The sequence below is a fragment of the Eimeria necatrix genome, genomic scaffold (assembly GCF_000499385.1).
Source record: "Eimeria necatrix Houghton genomic scaffold, Enh_scaff115, whole genome shotgun sequence".
Lineage (NCBI taxonomy): Eukaryota > Apicomplexa > Conoidasida > Eucoccidiorida > Eimeriidae > Eimeria > Eimeria necatrix.
The window spans coordinates 49,919-69,712 of record NW_013654861.1 but is presented as its reverse complement, the minus strand read 5'-3'; the positions used below and the strand labels follow the sequence as shown (position 1 = coordinate 69,712).

Below are 19,794 nucleotides of genomic sequence, written 5' to 3'. Positions count from 1 at the left end.
GATAGGTTTGTGAGGACGAGCTAGATGTCTTCAGCCCGACTAGGGTCTCTCCCAGGACACAGACGAGCCACCCCCACGCTGCTTGCCGGTATTCCACCCGCAGCCGAAGGGCTAATCCCAATGCGATGTGCTCTGAGCCTTGCAAGTCTTTCACTGCGAAAGCAGATGCCTGGCCTTATGCCGAATCGGGAGAGGCAGAAGCCTGCCCTGGATTTTAGAACTGGGTGTTTCACATGCGAAATACGTTGTGTCGTACGCAAAGTGCAAATGTGTGCTTGCAGCCCCCTGTTTAGGTGTAAGACATCTGCACGCTCCACTCAATCCCACAAGCGCAGAATGCTTCGAACGTTCCAGGAAGCTGTAGTAGGGTTCCAGCGTCATTGAAAATCTTTAGGCGGTATGGCTATTCACTGAAGAGGCGGTACACCCGGCGCATTTACGTACGCATTCAACAGTAGGTTGCACCTATATGACTATCTATGCACATTCTGATACGTCCACTGTGAACAGTCAAGCTTTTGCATGTGTAGGTGAGTGAGTATCCACCGACAGATCATGGACGTGGGTGACAGGAACGACACCAAACAGTGCCAGTTATGATCATCTCTGAGCCTACGCCCATAATGTTAGATAGAATAAGTAGTGGCACTCATCCAGCTGGTGAAAACAACACTACCAGTGGCGCTCAGCGATAGACGCTAGCAGGCAGCAGATGGGTCGGCCATGGCAGAACTTGTGAAGAACTAGAGGATGAGCAAGCCCTCATTTAACATTTAACTTTTTGCTATGCGTTGATGGATGCAACCAAGTTGCCTCCAACGCTTTTTTGTATCTCAACCTTGCCAGCCCCGCTCTTCCGTGGGGCTACAAGCCCTGTTCTAGCCAGTGGCTCCACAAAGTATCATGCGTCACTCTGTGTGTGTAAAGATAATAGAGTTATTGGGCTTTCTGAGCCTAAGTTTTTGAATCTTGTGATTGAACCATATATGAAATCCGCAAAATAAGGACCGCGTGTACTCTCTTTTTCTCACGCTCACCTTTGTCGATTGACTTTGACTCGCTGTTTTTGTCTTGGCACCATTTGGCCCTTTTGGAGCATATCAACTATAAATCCACTGCAGTTTTACGTTTTTGTTCAGTTTTAGCAGCAATTACAGCAAATAAGGCTGTACAGATCCTTGGCCTGTGGTTGTGAATCGGGTCCCAGCTCAGCCCTTCTTCAGCGTGCCGCAAAAATGAAACGTGTCCAGCCTTCCATCTTGCAGCGCCAGCTCTTGGCTTCTCTGTTTTCGACATGCCCACGCGACGCTTTGGTGGCTACCAACGGGTCCCGGCTGGGACCCCTGCGGGTGACTCGAGGTTCCTCTCGAAGCGTTGCTGCCGTGAACAGCATCCTGAGCGCCGGAGCTACTGACCCCAATATGGCCTCTTCTCGCATGTGGCTGCCGGTTTGTGGCGATTTAACATTGAAGGAGGGCTTTAGGCGCTTCACAGCAACTGCAAGCCCGGCAGAAGCGACAGCAGTCGGGGCTGAGGGGGAAGAACAGCGCTACCCTTTTCAGGCCGAGACGCAGAAGCTGCTTCAAATTGTTACACACTCACTCTACACTGACAAGGAGGTCTTCATCAGAGAGCTCATTTCCAATGCCTCAGATGCGCTGGAAAAATTCAGGTTCTTGCAGGCGACACAGCAGCAGCAACAACAGGAGGGAGACCAAAAGCAGCAGCAAGGGCAACTTCGAGTTATTTTGCGCGTCAATCCTTCAGAGAAGACTTTCGTCATTGAGGTCCGTCTTTAAAGAGAAGCGGCAAAAAGCGGCCAGTCTAGAGCACTCCACTACCTGTCAGTGTGACCTGTACAATAGTGAAAATGGCGACAGCGATGTACTTATTAGGGCCTAAAAACAGCAGCGAAATGAGCGGCGGGAGACTTGCAGCTAAAATGTTTAGATAGAGAGGAATTGCAAACTTGGGGAACCTACGGAAAGCTAATGAGGAGGCTGAGGAGCTTACTGGCCGCCAGGCAACTCTAAGGTGGCGTGCAAGGACGCTTTCCTTTCCTTCTCACTCAAATCGCGAGCTTGTGACTTTGCTGCCGCTATTTTTATTGCGAATTGGCGACTGTGATCGCAGGACAATGGTGTGGGAATGAGCCGAGACGAGCTGGTGAAGAATTTGGGGACGATCGCGAGGAGCGGCTCTCTTGAATTCTTGAAGAACGCGGGGGCCGAGGCTAGTAAAGACATCATAGGCCAAGTGAGTACTTCGCGGCCCCGAGTCCTTCAAGCAGCAAGATGATTCAGAACAGGCAACAGATGCCTTGTGCCATACCAGAAAAGTATCAGCTCAAATACCGCGTATTTTTTTCTGGCGTACTTCCCTATTGCATGAGTATCTCTGTTGCCTGTCCTGAATAATCTTGCTGCTTGAAGGACTCGAGTGTATGCTTCTCGATTCAGGGCTTTTGGTTCAAGGTTAATGTTGTGGGGAAGTGTAGAAAATTCCCCTTTTTACCCCTCGTTTTCAGTGGCCTCTGTATTGAATGCGTGCGGCTTGCAATCTTCCCCTACCAGCGGAGGCCTCAGAACTTGCTGTTTTATTTGGTCTGTTTTGTCTCAGTTCGGCGTGGGCTTTTACTCAAGTTTCGTCGTTTCTGATCGGGTGGAGGTCTTTACGAGATCGCGGGAGGGTGGGAAGGTGCTGCGATGGTGCAGTGACGGCTCTGGGACCTTCAGCCTGTCCTCAGCTCCAGCAGATTCCCTGAGCTCGTCTTCGGGGACGAAAATTGTTTGTCACTTAAAACAGGACTGCTTGGAGTTCGCGAATCCCCATAGAGTGAAAGAGTGTGCCAAAAAGTTTTCGGCCTTCGTTAAGTAAGCAGACAAATTTTCCTCTCTTCATTTGACTTGTGCATGAGGAGTCCCATTGTGATATAGCTTCGAATTATAACATGCACATAAAGACAAAAGATTGAGGAGCGGGTTGACGAGGAATCGCATTCCTTGTGACTTTACGTGTCTCTCAGCTTCCCAGTCTACATGGAAGAAAACGGCAAGGAAGTTCAAATTTCTTCTCAGGAGGCCCTTTGGCTCAAGCCGTCTCCAACCCCTGAGGAGCACAAGCAGTTTTTCAGGTGAGAGGCCTTCCAGTGACTGCCCTTGCAGATACAGCGGAAAGTTCATGTCAACAATTAGCACCATATATATTGCATTCTGAAATCTACTTTGGCTGCGGCAGCCAGACAGTCTTTGCTGCACACATATTTTTACCGTAAGCAGCTATACCCAAAGGCACACAGGAATACATAGTCACGTCACATACTAGAACACGATTCTAGATGCGCACCCCTGTATGTTCCAATTGGCGAAGAACGAGCCTGTTCATACGCTCTCGTGAGCGTCTACATGCACAATGTTGTTTATAGAACCCCTCATATTTTGCTTAGGACCAGTTCCCTTTTAGCATACGTACTGACATTGATACACTGGTCGAAAGCTCTTGATAAGCGAAAATTCCCGCATGTATTCACTTTTGTCTACACATGCTTTGTCTTGGGCATCTGCCCACGATGTTGTGTTCACAAGTTTTTGCGTTTCCGTGGATTCTTCGTAGACACCTCACAAACCAGTCTTGGGGGGAGCCTTTCTACAGCATCATGTTTTCAGCTGACGCGCCACTAAGCATTCGCGTGAGTACCCTGTCACATGCTGGATACAGTCAACTGATGCACCTTCCGCTGTTTGCTGAATTCCATTTCTTCCCTTTGGCCTGTCTTCTGTCCCTCGTTGCATGCCTTTGCTGCCTTCCGCCTGCCTGCCTTCTTCAGCTTTTCACAGAAGAGGGTCCTGAACACGCAGATCCAGCTAACGGTCCCGTTGAACCTCAGTTGATAAACTTTATATAATTTTGTCTGATGAGTTGATTTTACGATTACGCTTGCCATTTTGCTTGCTATCAATCCCAATTTGAGCATGGAGACTTTATGTGCGTCTTTGCATGTATCAGTTATGTGCGTATGTAGGTGTAGCGTGGCTTAGCCTAACGACGATTTCATCTGCCCATACGAATTATGAAGTTGAATATGCCGCGGCTGAGTTGCCCTTTGCTTGTTCTCTGTTGCAGTCCGTATTGTACTTCCCAGCTGATCCCCCAAATCGTCTTTTCCAGACAGGTCCCCTGGAGAGTGGTGTGTCTTTGTTGTCATATGTGCGTCTTTGCATGTATCAGTTATGTGCGTATGTAGGTGTAGCGTGGCTTAGCCTAACGACGATTTCATCTGCCCATACGAATTATGAAGTTGAATATGCCGCGGCTGAGTTGCCCTTTGCTTGTTCTCTGTTGCAGTCCGTATTGTACTTCCCAGCTGATCCCCCAAATCGTCTTTTCCAGACAGGTCCCCTGGAGAGTGGTGTGTCTTTGTTGTCACGTCGCGTCTTGGTTAAAAAAAGCGCAACAGATCTTCTACCCAAGTGGCTTTGGTTCCTCCGTGGTATCGTTGACTGCGAAGACCTGCCTCTCAATGTTAGCAGAGAGCACATGCAAGACTCCGTCCTTCAACGAAAGCTTTCCACAGTAATTGTTAAGCGTATTCTGAAGTTCCTCAACGACCAAGTAAGCGGAGTATTATTCAGAATTTAACTCACATCAAAATGCCTTGTGATTCCGTCTAGAGAGTCACACAAAAGGGGCTCGAAGGTAATTGCAAGCTGGCATCTGAAAGGGTTTCTTCGTGGGGATTCGTACATGTGACCCTTTGGAGGCGCCTGGATGGGGACATGTAGTACCCAGAATTGCGGAAAATGGCTCGCATAAGCTACATTTTGTGTTCGCTGTATTTTCGGCGTGCTCAAGGAGCGCTGCCTAATATTTTCAATTTCGTCCATTTGCACTCTGGTTTGTGTGAATCAGATGAAATCGGATCCAGAAAAATACCGTCAATTTTACCAGAAGTACTCTCAAAATATAAAAGAAGGGGTTCTGGAGGATGCACACAATGGCAGCGTGTACAAGGATATGCTTTTGCCCCTTCTTCGGTATGTCTTGGGTTATCTTGGATGAGGTGGCTCATCTTGTTGGCTTGCTTCTATGTCCGTGCCTCTCCCTGCGAACGCTTATCTCCTGTGAGCGCTCGTGTTGTGCCAGTGTACTGTTAAGCCCCTTTGTTCTGCTGTCTTGTGTGTGCATTGCCGTCTGTCCGTGTACCCGCATTGCCTTCAGGTTGCCCTTATGTGCTTTTATGATGTACCATTTTAAAGCTGTTACTCTTTCGTTTCCGTGATTTCCTCGCCCCTGATCAGCTGGTGCTTTTGTAGCTTTTTTCCGCTGGATTTACATATTTTCTTGTTTGCAAGCCGCATTTCCTAATTGTCGCACTACAAGGACTTGATGGCTGTCCTGCAGGTTTGAGTGTTCTTCTGAGGATGCTGGAAAAATGATTACCTTTGACGAGTATCTTGAAAAAATGCCCGCCAAGCAGAAGAATATCTACTATTATTGCTGCTCAGACAGGACGGTATGGAATTTGAAAATGCTGGATTGTCTCTCTGAGTGTCTCCGCTGAGATCTCTAGGCAGCATTTGTTTGCATATACCAAAGAACAGGACCTACCTACTAAGCGTTGACGACTTGGCACCAGGGGAATGTGTCATTTTTGCGCTGCCACACAGACTGCCCTCTCTTCTCCCTACATGGAGCAGTACGTCGCGAAAGGCCGGCCAGTTCTTTTGATGACGGCAGACATTGACGAGTTTCTCGTAATGAATCTTTCAGTAGGTCCTCGCCGCATTCGCCTACTTTTAGAGCGCCTTCGTGTTAATACGTTGCCTTCCAGTTAACTCCTGCACCTGCCCTTTCCAAGTCTTAGTGAGGCTTATTCTCAAGTCGGGTTTGTTTTGAGGATGGTGTTAATTGAACGGTTTTGTGTCTGCAACGTAAGCGTGACATGGAGCAGTACGTCGCGAAAGGCCGGCCAGTTCTTTTGATGACGGCAGACATTGACGAGTTTCTCGTAATGAATCTTTCAGTAGGTCCTCGCCGCATTCGCCTACTTTTAGAGCGCCTTCGTGTTAATACGTTGCCTTCCAGTTAACTCCTGCACCTGCCCTTTCTAGTCTTAGTGAGGCTTATTCTCAAGTCGGGTTTGTTTTGAGGATGGTGTTAATTGAACGGTTTTGTGTCTGCAACGTAAGCGTGAGTGTACCTGCGGCTTTGGGGCTGCTCAGGAGTACAAGGAGAAGCGGCTGGTTGCCGTTGACTCCCCTGGGGAAGACGCAGAGGCGGAGACAGCCGACGAAGAGGATGAGAAAACAGCAAAGGAAAAAGAGGCGAAGCCCAAGCTAGTGGGAGAGCAGCAGACTGAACTTGCAACATTTGTCAAGGTACATTATTTCTCAGGGCGAAAGAAAAATTAAGCAGCCGAAGAAAGAACATGCACACTCTAAGCTATGTTTGAAGTTGCAGCTGCTTGTAGAAAGGAATGATACAACATCTTTTGCTCTGTTTTATTGCCATCCAGGAAACATTGGCCTCCAGAGTAACTGCCGTCAAATTCTCCGACCGCCTTTTGTCTTCTCCGGCAGTTGTGTCTGGCTTTCTTTCCTCAACTTTGAGGCGGATGATGAAGGCCACCTTGCAGGGAGCTCCAGAAGCACAGCTCAGTGAGTGGAATGCAGGCCTGAGGCAGCTATTTGTCAGCTTCGTTTTCAGGAAAACAAGAAATATTAGGGGTGGCAGTTCAATAGATTTTTGATGTGGAGCTTTTTTCAAAGTACTCGAGGGTTGCTTTGTGTCTGTTGTTTGCTTTTGTTCCCCAGATCTTGCGAGCCTCCCTGCAACTCTTGAGCTGAACCCTTCACACGAATTAATAACCTCTCTCTACCACCTTCGTACTTCTAACCCAGATGTGGCCAAGGTAGGGAGACGAGGGGACTGCCTCCTGAGGACCGAGTTGCTGTTCCATACTCCAGACAAGGATAACCTGGCACACTTCTTCCTGGGTAGTGTGGTGGATACTGCTGACATATTTGCACATTCCTATTTTGCACTTGCCGTCTAAAGTAGTGATGCAGGAACTGCATGAATATACATTGAGTGCGCTATTCTATGGTATCGGTTACTGTGTGTTCATTCAGTTGCTGGTAGAGCAGCTATACGACAACGCGTGCGTCGCTGCGGGGATCATGGAAGAGCCGAAGACTATGGTGGGACGGCTAAACAAGCTGCTGTCTCTCACGGCGCAATACGCCTACCATCACGCAGGGGGAGCGTCCCAGCCTGCTTCGCCGTCTGGGGAGGCAGCAGCAAAAGCCGAGAAGGCAGAAACTTCAGAGACTGCAAAGGCCTGAATCTGCGAAGAATTATCTCTGCAGTAGGCAGATGCTCCAAAGTCCGGGTTTCGGCCTTACGGTTTACAGTGTATTCCTTGGGGTCACGACAGTTGGCCACAGTCGCAGCAATACTAATGTGCTCTACTGTATTCAGCTGCGTAGAATGTGTGGATGGATGAGCTTCGGTGCGCTTGGACCTGTTCATGTCACAGTCAATTGTGTTGTGTGAATATATCAGTTTGAAGTACAGATACGTAGCAGAAAGCAAGGCGAATCGTATGAAGTAAGGTGCGGTGTCTACGAGACACTTTCTGGAGACATATCCGCTTCCACGAAGACTTCCATGTGACTGCTGTGCACAAAGTTTGGCATGTTTCGCACGTCGATAATTCCTCGAGATCGTTTCGCGCGACCTGCACCTTGCTAACGAATCCCTCCAAGGTCGACGACAACGACGTCGGACACCCGAAGCTTTACGTTTAACTTTTTCCATGAATAGTTGACTTTACTCTGTTGGTCATCGCCAATGAAAAAAACAACATTAGGGACATTGGATATTATTTATTTGTTTCTAAGTACGGAACTTCGAATGGGCAAGAGCATATATCAGTCAGATTGGGGGCCACATATCTCGCACGTCCTGTAGCGTTTCATAGTTGTAGGAACGCAACAGTGCAATGTATTCTCCAAGTAGATATTTCGGTTCTGCCTTCCACAATTTCACCAGCTCAGCCCTGCAGCACCCCAAACAAGCGGAGGCCAGCACGCACTGGAACAAAGACAAGGCATTTGGCCTTCGAGACTCAAACCTGCACGCTACACTGCAGCCGCCGTAAACTGTTGGGTATCAGGCGAGCAGCCTGCCTAATGTGCGTGAGGACTGGGCCAAGCCTCGCAACAGGAAGTGTGTACCAGCGACCGTGAGTAATTTGCCAGCTTAATGACTTAACCAGCTAGCTAAAGCCTTAGTGCCCAAGCCGCAGGTGGAGGTGCGGGCTACTGCAGAAGTTCATTTGCCCCATTTACACCGAGCGGGACTTAAACAGCAAAGAACGCGGGCGGGCGGGCAGAACGACCGAAAGGCGCATGCAGTGCTACAGGAACCTGCTGCATGAAGACAATTTCTTCACTTATGAAGCCTGGGAGATGAGGGCAAACAGAAATACGTGGGGACAGATGCATGACCATTCAAAATGGCACACTCACCTTGAGGCAATATCTTTCTTTGCCAGCTCCGTTACAAACGCTCGCACGGCGAAAGTGCCGGAACGACTGCCCGCAAGCATCCCCTCTGGGGTAACACACAAGGCTGAGGCGAACCTCTTGAGCCGTGGCATGACCCTGCCCGCAATAAGCGCTGAAGCGAAGCACTCGTAGAGTTGATGTTGCTGCTCCTGGGGAGAAATGGCAACATTTTGACCACTCTTCGTGCGAAGCAGAGGCCGTTCCACTGCCGGTAACGGCAACTGTAGGGGGCTGTAGACCGGCCTAGACCACCCCATAACTGCGTCACGCCGTGAATCATACCTGAGGAATCCAATGCACGCATCAAAAAAGGTCAACAAACTATTTAGAATTGAATATGCTGACGGCTTCCTCTGTTTCAACAGGAGCCATCGATCACTCCAGGGCGCCCAAATATCTCCATAACTGTTACAGTCTTATAGAAAACACAGCAGGGGCTCAGATTTTTGAGTCTACTCTTGTGTCACGATCTGCGCAATCTAGGGGAACTTACGCTGGAGCCGGCAGCTGCAGAAAGGTATGGTGTATCAAGGGGCTGTCGCTTGTGCTTAGTTCCGTATCATGGAGTGGGTGGCATATTTGCAGTACTGCACGACCTTCGTGAATTAGCTGGTTGTACACTAAGAGCTTAGGACGCGGGCTGAGGCAAAGCCGGACGCAGGAAACACCAAACCCCACAGCCCGAACCTTTTGCACAGCTAACTCCAATCTGCTCGATGTTGCAACCATGCAGCGTGGCATGTCAGACACACAAGATCGTACGCGCCTCCTCAAATGTTCATCAGAAGCACTTGGCTCCCCTTGTTGCCCCACCTTTAGCGTGACTCCAAAGATGTTCAACGCGAACGGAAAAGGGAAAAAATGATGCATGTACAATTGACTCACGAGACGTGCAGGATGTTGGATGCAGAGTGAACCAGCGCTAGTTGCCCCTTCAGTTCCGCACAGCGGTAGCCCCCGCGGTTTGCTGCACGTTGCTCTGGGGTTGCGTCCGGGGGCAGACGAGGAGGATCTTGCCACACTGCCACATGGTCGATTAGACCTTGAACAACGCACTGCTGTAGGCATCTTTTCGCTTCAGCTGTGGGTATTGCCAGTCGCAAAGGCGCCTTCAAGGCCTGAAGATCATCCGCGGGAGCCTCCTGCTGTGGCTCTGCAGCTTCCAGTGATTCCTGGCCTTGACGTGCCTGCTGCAGCAGAACACGCATTAGCTGGGCCAGCTGGGCCGCTAGTGCCCCGACCTCTGCAAACCTCGACGGGTCCAGACCGTAGGACTTGCAGAAACCAACGGGGCTTCTCGCATGGCTATAAGCTCCACACAACCAGACATAGGCGTCTATGTCGCTGTCTTGTTCTTCCCAAGGCCTCCGAGGAGGGCGAATGCGGTTCCCTGCTGCGTCTCCCTCTCCAATGTCTGCAATGCGGCTTTGCGGCGGTAAAGAGGGCAGCAGCTCGCCCACAGAGAGAGCCGCAACAAGGTAGCAAGCTACAGCCACAAACTCAGGCCCGTGTTCCTTGTGACTGCAAGACAACTCACAAGAACAGCCCATTCGCGTTTGCAAAAGATCAAGCGCAAAGATAGGAACATGATGCAATGGCTAACATATAGGTGAGCATTCGTCTAGAAGCAGAGCGACATGTTGAGCACGCCCTTGTGGGAACGGAAGCAAAAACGCACACGAGCATCTAGGCAAGTCCTTTAGGATAAGCATGCACACAGTCGCGTCATGGAAGTGTACACATTCGAAACCGAACGGGAATACGGAGATGCATATACACATATATAGACACATGCGCCTATGTATGTACGTGTATATATTGCGGATATTTGTGCACCTGCAAATTTACATTCTTACAAGCATGCGTAAGCACGCACGAATGCACACAAACAAAAACGCAGGGGCACAAGAAGAAATGCACGTACTCCTAAATCTTATGCGGCTAAGCAATAAAATATGGCTTGCGAAATGTCGTCTCACGGATTCTGTAAGCAACCAATAATTAAGCCTTCGAATACAAGGACGACACATGATAAAGGGAAGGGCGCAAGAAAAAGCGAGTGAAAAAAGGGAAAGAGGTGGACAAGTTACCGAGAGCAAGCCAAAAGAAGGATCTTGGCAAAGCGTGGAGGTATCGGCAGTTCACTCATGCGGCGGCCGAGAGCTGTGCAGCAGACTTCAGGCTCGCGCATGCTCTTTTGGTGATGCTTCTGCTTCTGTTCAGATCCCTTAGGCTGCAGTGCACCGAGGGCTACCAGGCGGCGTCGCGCACTCTCAAGAGCAGCCGCTGGGGGTGGAGAAGGAAACGGGAAGGCTGAGGGCCGTGGAATGCCTGAGCAAATCACACCGCAAACCCTTAAATATGGTTAGCTGTTAATGAAAAACAGTAGCCCCAGGAAACTAGCTGAAAACTTGGAAAGATAGAGGACGCAATGGAGGCACTAGAACACCTACCAAGTGCAGCCATGAACAATAGGAGGTGATCAAGGGGCACCGTGTGAATTTGCGGAGGTGGATAACGCTCCATTTCGTGCTCGTATACGGCTGATGAATACAGCCTATAACACACGCCAGCGCCTACACGGCCAGCCCGACCCGCCCGTTGCTGCGCTGCAGCCTGAGAGGTCAGGGTAACAGTGAAGTACGAAAAACACTCTGACCCCGTGGCGAACACTCTTCTTTTCTCTCTCCCCGAGTCAACAACGTAGCTGCACACAATGCAAATATACACTCCACAGCAGCGTGTGGAGCCACAGTTCAAATATGCGTGGAGCTTGTTTCCGCTGTAAAGGCACGTCTGACGCATAAACTCCAGCAGGAGCTAACAATCAATTAAAAAACAACATGCATAATCGCCTAACGCATTCGGTATTGATTCAGATAGTCCTAAAAGAGCTCACCGCACGTTTGGCAAAGTTAAAGACGTCTCCGCAACATTTGTAGCGACGATGATGCGCCGCTCGTCCGGTGATGGGGGCTCGAAGGCGAGGCGCTGCAGCTCCCCAGGCAAGGTGGCGTATAGTGGAATGGCAGTGAGCCTGGGCACAACTGTCTCTTCTTGCGAGCTAGCTGGAGGTTCCTGGACACTTTCATCTTTTCCTGGAACAGCGCCAGAGCTGCTTTCATCCTGGCTTTTCTCGTTATCTGGCGGCTTCTTCCGCACTTGCACACCTGCGCCCAGCCAGCCTCCGGCAGAGACAGTTTTGCGAACTCGACGCTTTGAAGTGTCCGGCGAGTCAAATGTTTCAATTCCAGCCTCAGCTGCCCTCTGAAGGGGCTGTGGTGGCTTTGACGAAGCCTCTGGCACCGCCAGAGAGACGTTTGTTGCCTCTTCTGGAGATTTAGAAGGCTCGCCGACTTTCCTACGTTTTACTTTACCCTGTCTGGACACCGCGCCCTCAGTCTTAGTTGCCTGTAGAACGTTCGAAGCCCCGTGAGACTTTGATGAACTGTCTCCATGAGAGCGCGTTGCTTCACAGGGGGCCACCTGTCTCTCATTTGCAGACGAAGAAATGTGTGGGGTAGATAAAACTGTTTTCAAGACCTCCTCTTCCGCCTCCTTGATTTCGTTTTGGGGCCCATCACTTTCTTCTGCATCGCTAGCAAGGGAAAGCTGCAGTAGGTGGTTTGGCAGCTTCAGTTTTTGGCGGCGTCTTTGGCTGCTCCGAGAGCTGAAGCTGTCATCGGAGTGTACAGACACTTCGCTGTCAGAATCTGGTGGTTTCGCTTCCTCGAGAGGCAACGGTTCGTCTTCGCTTTGATCTGACAGCAGGAAGTCCGACTCAGACGCCATCACATCACTAGCTTCATCACCGTCACTTTCAGTAGCAGCAGCCGCAGCAAAGGCAGCAGAGGCCTGGAGACGCTTATCTCGCCGTTTCTGCCATTCTTGCAGCTGACGCACTGCCTCCAGGACTTCCGCTCTCCCCGTTAAGAAAACAAGAACAGAGCCCGCAGGGAGTCGGCTGCACACACTCCACTCAACTTGAAAAGATCGAATCCCTCAGTCGAAACGGAATACCGCGTCTCTGCTCCGACCTTTCCGGACGCCAAGGAAAGCGCAATGTATTGGCGTACATGAGCCCTAAATGCCGGCCAGAATGTTCTATGAACCATATTCAGGGAAGGCATTAGTTTCACAGGCAACTGGCGGTCGCATGAAGCAACGCGAGCAGCTCCCACGAAAAGCGGAAAGGAGATTTCAGGTGAATTCCTGGGGAAGCTGCAGATTTCGATCGAAATTCTTTTGCAGAAAAGAAGAACTTGGCTTACGTGTGTATTTGCAGAGCCTTTTTAACTGCAGCGTCGACGTAGTGGTCAGGTGTCTTTTTGCTGAAGTGCACGCGGACCTCGAATGTTCGGCTCTCGAGGTGCAAAAGTGCCGGAGGCGGAGTAAACAAATGGGAATTTTCGGTAAAATCCGTAGCTTTCAAAGTAGCAGACATCACAAGCACCCTGCAACCCAACAAGAAGAACCCGCACGCAGGGACACTCCACCGGCAATCCGAATCCATGGACTTTTAAAGAATAAAAGAAAAGCTAATCACGGGAGTAGAAACGGCTTCCAAACGAGCAACAGTGCGGACACACAGATATGCTCGCGGCACATAAAGGAGTAGAACAACGAAGACGCAGCAAAGACTAAAACGATCAAATGCAGCCTTTTTGCTGCATGTTTTTCATTTTTAAGATGTTTGTGCGCGAGCTGACTTGAGTGGCGGCAGGGTGTCTTTGCCTTTTTCAAACCTTTCCCTTCTCATCACAACAACTCGGGACACAAGCCCTAGTAACAAGTCCACATTGATGCTCCTCTCGTGGGCTTCGTCCACGATGATGCAACAGTACTTCCTGTAAACCCAAAAGCAGCATCAGCAGCAATAAAACTAAAAAAAACACACAAGACTACCGGCGCCTAGGTAGCATGAGGCTTTAGAGACAAGATCTGCACACGCAAGCTAGCAGCCCCACCATCAGGACTAACGGCATGCTCAAAGGAAGACCCCCCTCTATCTGAAACCCACCAGGGCCTCCTCGCTAAGCTGATTGCCCGCATGGAACCCTGCCCTCAAGAATATCAGGAAAGGAGAAGCTAGAAGAGGCGCCTTTGGCCCAGGGGCACTTTTAGGCTCCGCGGGTTATACAAAACCCCGCAGATTATTATTAATGGGAATGGGCACAATGCCACTGCGGGGCATTCCTGCAGAATGTTGAGGTCACAGTGCACTTTACCTCAGGAGGAAGTCATCCTGTATTTCTCTCAAGAGAATCCCGTCAGTTGCAAACTTGAGACGGCAGTGAGGGCCAACATTGTGTCTGTCATGGCGCACCTGAGGAAGCGACAGAACTTGTATAAAATAAAGCAAGTAAACACACAAATGATTGCCAGGCGCCATTTCTGGGAGCTCCATATATATATTCCTTTGCCGATGTTTCAGGGGAAGTCGTACAATGAACTCGCGATCCTTCACTTGCTTTGAAATAAGGCTCTGGGTTAAGCATGAAAATGTAGAGACACAGACTCAGGAGGCTTGTAAGCGGGCAGAAACGCATGGCGAGATGACTTGCACATCGAAGATCATGAAAAGCAAAGACAACCTTGTCGAGGCCCAGATACGTAAAAGCAGGTATATAAATGTGAACAAAGACCAACGTAGTGACTCAGGACGTACCTGATAGCCTACGAGCTCGGGAGAGCCCATCTCCTCAGCAACTCTTCGGGCCAAGGACACAGCAGCAACCCTCCGTGGCTGCGTGATGCAAACGGACATTTGTCTTTTTACAACGATTCCCTCCTTTGTCGCCTCTACTGAGAGCGACCCAGGCTTGGCGGCTGCTGCTGCCGCTGCAGCTGAAACTGGTGCGTCGGCTGCAGGGCCTTCATTCTCGCCGCCAGCAACAGCAGCTGCATTGGCAGCTGAAGCAGGAGATACGGCGGATTCCGCCGCGCTGGCCTGTTCCTCCAGCAGCTGGAGAGCAGCCTCGCACTTCTTTGAAAAGAGCATTTGAGGGTAGCAAATTCCCGACTCAAATACGAATTGAGGGATCTGAACAAACGACGAGACACACAACAGGCACGCAACCGAACATGATGAGAAGTGAATGGTCGGAAGCTGCTCAAATGAAGCAAAAATAGTATACAAGCCCTAGCATCCGCCCTTAACGCGTGTGCTCCCCTAAGAGCCCCCTGGACGCCCACAGCTGACCTACAGGCAAGCCCATTTAGGGCACCCCAGAATCACAAGGCCAACAATAGTCTATTAAACCTCTGAAACCCACACAGCGGCCCCTTTTGCGGCCACCACAAGCCCCCAGGAAAAGCTGTGTGCTTTGGGGGGCTCACTTGCGTGCTTTTGCCCGAGCCCGTTGCGCCCGAGATGCAGAGGATGTCTGCGTGGCGCCGGCCAGCGAGGTCCAAAGTCTTTTTCCTTTTTCTTCTTCTAGAAGCCCCACCAGCTGCAGCTGCGGCCCCCGTTTGCGCTGCGCGAGCCTCCTCGTCGGAGCTGCTGCTGCACTCCTCAGCCTCCTCTACCAGGGGGTGTTCCTGCTGCAGCAGGAAAGACAGCACGCGCCCCTCTGCCTCAGCAGCAGGCAAGGCAGCTCTTGACTGTTCAAATTCAGGGGAGCGGTGAAGACAGGCTGCTGCTGCCTCCGGAGAGTAGGAAATTCTCGGAAGGCGATTGCGATTCCCCCGGCAAGCAGTACCTGCTGCAGCATTCGCTGCAGCTGCGCGCTTTGTTTCGAGAGAGGCCGCCATACGCTCAGCGCTCTGGCCGCCGCTGCTGCTGCTGCTGCTGCTGCTGGCGGCAGTGGACGCCGTGTCGTTTTCTAGCTCATTACTCAAACCACCATCTCCCGGCTGCCCAGCCCCAGTGCCAGTCTTTTGCTGCTGCTGTTGCTGCGTCTTCTCATGTTGCTGCTGCTGCTGAACCGGCCCTTGGGAGTGGACGCCGTGTCGTTTTCTAGCTCATTACTCAAACCACCATCTCCCGGCTGCCCAGCCCCAGTGCCAGTCTTTTGCTGCTGCTGTTGCTGCGTCTTCTCATGTTGCTGCTGCTGCTGAACCGGCCCTTGGGAACTTTCGCCCTCTCGTTCTTTGGCCTCACTGTAAGCAGAAGAAACTTCTTCGTGCTGCTGCTTCTCTTGCTGCTTTTCTTTATCTTGTTGCGTGCGCTCCGTTCCTCCCGTGTTGTCACAACTCTGTTTCCGCGCCTCATTTTGCTGCTTCTGCTGCTGCTGCTGTGTATCCTGGCGCTGCTGCTGCAGCCGCTGCTGCCTCCGCTGCATCTCTTGCTGCAGCATCAGCGCCTTGCGGGCCTTCTTCTGCAGCCGGCGGCCCTTGACTCCTGTCAGCAGCGAGCCTCGACCTAGCAGCAGCATTGTCTTGGCTAGCTGTGCCTGTTCATTGTCAGCAGCTGCCGCTGTGGGCTCCGCTGCAGCAGCATCGCCCGCTGCGCCTGCTGCCTTTGTTGCAACATCAGTTCCTGCTGCAGCGGCGCCCTCCTGCTGCTCCAGCACTGCAGCAGCGAACAGCGGACAGGGGCAAAACAAGTGGGATTTCTTAATATAATTGTATTTTTAACATCCTGAAGAACTTGTTTAGAATATAATATAAATGCCCGAATTCGAACATATAATTCTTTTAAAAGCAGGATCGGAAGTTGCTGCTTCTTCTCCACAGACACTCTCGCCAGCAGCAGCATTACTTTGTTGCTGCTGCTGCAGCTTCACTTCATGCGGGACTCGCCTGCTCTCATATCATACTTCTGCAGCTCCTCGTGCAGCGCAGCCCTGACATCCCTTTCCTTATGCTTTTTCTGCAGCAGCAGCAGCAGCAGCACCGTTGCAGCAGCATCAACAGCAGGTAGCAGCAGCACGGGAGGAGCAGCAGCAGCAAACCACAAACGCTGCCACGTCACTCGGCCATGCTGCCCTTCACAAGGCAGCAGACGCACCAGCAGCTGCTTCAGCTTCCTCTGCTTCCTGTTGCTGCCTTTCTTTGTGTCTTTCTGCGCCTCATTTTGATTCCCCAGACTTCCAGATTTCTTTTCTTTGCGTTTTCGGGGCATCAGCAGCATCTGATTGCTGCCTTCCCCTGCATCCTGATGGGGCAGCAGCAGCAGCAAAAACAGCAGCAGCAAGAGCAGCGGCAGCATGAGCCGAAACAACAACACAAACAGCAGCACGGGAAGGATCTCTGCTGCTAACAGCAACAGCTGTAGACCGCGAAGGCACGCAGCAGCAGCAAGCACGAGAATAGCAACAACTTGAAACAGCAAACGGAAGGCGCAGCAGAATGCAGCAGCTGCTGCAAATGCTGCGACGACGGCAACAGCCACAGCTCAGGCCGCAGCAGCAGCTGCAGCTCATGCATACCTGAGGGCCATCATCTTCCAACAAAGACACGTCGAGCAGCTGTGTGGGGGCCTTCGACTTCACCTCCATTTTAGTAGTGCATTGACCGCCTTCTCCATCTACTTTCTCTTTTTCTTTCTAAAGCATAATTAACAAGTGGCAGGATTCGGGGCCTGACTATTGTTCAGCTGTATTCTGCTGAGGCATAGGGCCATGGGCTTGGGCTCGAAAGAGAGTTCCCCCACTATTCAGTGCTAGAGGCGCCTTGAAAAACCTTTCAGGTAAACTCCTGCCATTGAAAAGATAAAAATAATCTAAAGAGCGCAAACAAGAGGCAAAGCGAGGCAAAAAGCCAAGGCAAGTGGGCGCAGTAGAGAACGGAGCAGTATTGCTGCTTCCTTCCCTTTTAACAGCCATCCACATACCTTGTGCCGAAGCCTTCCGCGCTGCTGCCCATTATAAGGTCTAAGTTTCAGTGTTTAAAATGCAACACGAATGGTGCGTGGAGGCCCAAGGCCCTGTAGCCCCCGGGGGCCCCTCAGGGGCCTCCGCTGTGTGGGGCTCCGAAAATGCTGCAGCTGCTGCATTGAAAGCACCAGCACTGCCATCGCAGGGCAATTCATAGAGTTCAGGTTGCGGAGATCTGACCGAAAGGTCGAAGGCAGGTGTCTGAGGTGTCTAGAAAATTTGCCCTCTGCCAGTGCTGCAGCTGCTGTTGGCGTTCTTGCCGCTCCTGCTGCTGCTGCTGCTGCTTTCCTGGTTCCTCCGGTGTTGGAATCCTCGGTGGCTCTGCACTTCGCTGCTTTTGCTGCAAAACAGTTTTCCATCACAGTTTTCCCCACCTATTGCAAAATCTTCTCCCTGAAGATTTCCGTGGGGCTCTCTCTACCTCTCGTGTCCTCCTCTTGCTGGTTGTCTGCGTTCACTGTAACTTTCGTGCGATCTCCGACGTTTTCAATGCAGACAGCACAAAACGGCGTATTTTTTCAACTCATTTCTTCCCTTAGATCTATTTGATTGTCTAGCGGCCATGAGTTCTCCGGTTCTTGCCGCGTTGCTGGGCAGTCTCGCCACAGGTGACCTCCCCCGTCTTGAGGCGTTCAGTTGGGACTGCCTGCTTGTGCTGCCTTTCTTTTGTTTGGCGCACTTGGGCGTGTGGCTTCTGCTGCAGCTGGTGCGCCGGCCGGCGCTGCAGCGGCATTTCCCGCTGCTGCAGCAAGGGGGTTGGCCGCGCCACGGCGCCAACAGGCTCTGCTGCATTCTGCACAGCTTGGTCGCCTTCCTCTGGGGCTTCGCTGTTCTATATAGAGAGGGGGCCTTTGGCCGGGCCCTGGGGTCCCTGGGGGCCCCAGTAGTCCCGGGAGCCCAGCCGTACTTCGGGAGCCCCGTTTCTGCGCTGCAGCGGCCGCTGCTGCTGTATTCCTTTGCCTTTTTCGTGTACGACTTCGTGTACGTCTGCATAGAACGCGACGTAGCCACCACTTTGCACCACGTGGGTGCTGTTGCTGCTTTCGTCACCAGCTTCTCCCGCGGCGTAGCCTCCGCTGATATAGTTGCAGGGCTCACAGTGGGGGAGTGCAGCACGCCTCTCCTCCACCTGCGTTACTTCGCAAGGCACTACTGCACGCTGGCAGCAGAGGCCAAGCAGGGGGCCCCCCAGAAGGACTTCGAGTCTGCGGGGGAGTCCCCAGCATCGAACGGGGCCCCCAGCGGGGGGGAAACTGAAGATAGCCCGGACGGGCAGAGTGCTGCAGCCACTCCCGAGGCAGATCCTTCAGCCGCGGCGCCCAGGGGCCCCCCTGAGGCCGCCTCCAGGGGCCCCCGGGGGGCCCCCCCTGCCTGTGTTCAGGTGCCGCCAGGCATCTGGGGCCTCTCGTTTGTCCTGCTGAATAGAGCAGCAGAGCTGCTGTTTGTATTCACCTTCATTTCAGCCCGCGCACTTGTGGCCCCCGCCGTGACTGCAGCCACTTGTGTGTCTGCGCGCACGCCGCTGCTTGTGAAGGCGATGGCGCTCACGGTTTGCTTCATTAGCTTCTACTGGATCGGCCAAATCTTTTTTCTGGTTTACTACAGAGGATCTGCAGGCCGACAGAGACGCAAAAAGACGGTCTAGGCCGCCAGCTGCTGCTGCCGCCTCTGCTGCTGCCGCTGAGGCGCAGCGCAGCAGGGCCTCAGAAGCAGAAACACCTGCTGCAGCAGCAGGGCTGGTGAGACAGCTTTAGCCCTATTTGCCTCCTGCAGGCAAGGCAGCCGTTCGAGGCGCAGCAACACGCCGATAAGCAGCAGCAGCAGCAGCAGTGCCAACTGCAGCAAACAATTTGTTACTAGGTCTTTTACTTCGACTAATTACGACGAGGCGCAGCAGCCCAGTGTCCGCGTGCTTGGGAGCAGCAGTCGCTGCAGTTCTCCGCAGCTCTCTGCAGCAGCAGCAATGGCACAAACGTAAGCAGCAACAGCAGCAGCAAAAGCTGCACACCCCCCTGTCTTGTGGCTACTCCTGAGATGGCTCGCAGGCGAGATCGCCGGGGGTTCCCTTTGCGCGTCTCGGGGGCCCCTTATACGGAAAGGCCTATACTGATTATCCGTGAATCTTTATAAGACCATACATATATGGCTGCTAGTCTTGTAGCCTTAGCAGTACAGGGATCACTGAGACCCTAGGGAATGGCGTGTAAGGGCTAGAGCCAACAACGCTAGGGCTTTTTCTGGCTCTCCCCCTCGCGTGGGGATTGAATGCAAATTGTTAAAAAACAGAAACTGATTTCTTTCTTATGTTTGCTGTTTGACCGATTCAACAGCGACTCGCAAATGCACCCAGACGCAAGGAGAAACAGAATATACTGCAAGGCACAGGAGGGGGAATTAGAGCAGCA

The 19,794-nt window shown here is 51.8% G+C and overlaps 3 protein-coding genes across 3 annotated transcripts; 2 read left to right on the top strand and 1 right to left on the bottom strand.

Moving 5' to 3' along the window:
* Window positions 1-1,235: 1,235 nt before the first annotated feature.
* ENH_00005500 (heat shock protein 90, putative) lies at window positions 1,236-7,343 on the top strand (the record flags this gene model as incomplete). The annotated part of the gene is made up of 13 exons (XM_013584023.1): window positions 1,236-1,787; window positions 2,134-2,256; window positions 2,620-2,873; window positions 3,026-3,133; window positions 3,613-3,688; window positions 4,345-4,611; window positions 4,909-5,033; window positions 5,401-5,512; window positions 5,667-5,768; window positions 6,222-6,377; window positions 6,515-6,656; window positions 6,813-6,910; window positions 7,131-7,343. The coding sequence occupies 13 exons, from the start codon at window positions 1,236-1,238 to the stop codon at window positions 7,341-7,343; spliced, it is 2,328 nt and encodes a 775-aa protein (XP_013439477.1).
* A 592-nt stretch (window positions 7,344-7,935) lies between these two features.
* Window positions 7,936-17,011, bottom strand: ENH_00005490 (ATP-dependent helicase, putative; the record flags this gene model as incomplete). The annotated part of the gene is given in 15 exon segments (XM_013584022.1): window positions 7,936-8,059; window positions 8,532-8,852; window positions 9,064-9,210; window positions 9,456-10,091; window positions 10,661-10,901; window positions 11,024-11,277; window positions 11,470-12,534; window positions 12,842-13,024; window positions 13,280-13,417; window positions 13,799-13,896; window positions 14,239-14,613; window positions 14,910-15,404; window positions 15,410-16,083; window positions 16,314-16,668; window positions 16,943-17,011. Coding segments are annotated over 15 exon segments (5,175 nt in total).
* A 940-nt stretch (window positions 17,012-17,951) lies between these two features.
* On the top strand, window positions 17,952-19,034 carry ENH_00005480 (hypothetical protein, conserved; the record flags this gene model as incomplete). The annotated part of the gene is made up of 1 exon (XM_013584021.1): window positions 17,952-19,034. The coding sequence occupies one exon, from the start codon at window positions 17,952-17,954 to the stop codon at window positions 19,032-19,034; it is 1,083 nt and encodes a 360-aa protein (XP_013439475.1).
* Between the last annotated feature and the right edge of the window lie 760 nt (window positions 19,035-19,794).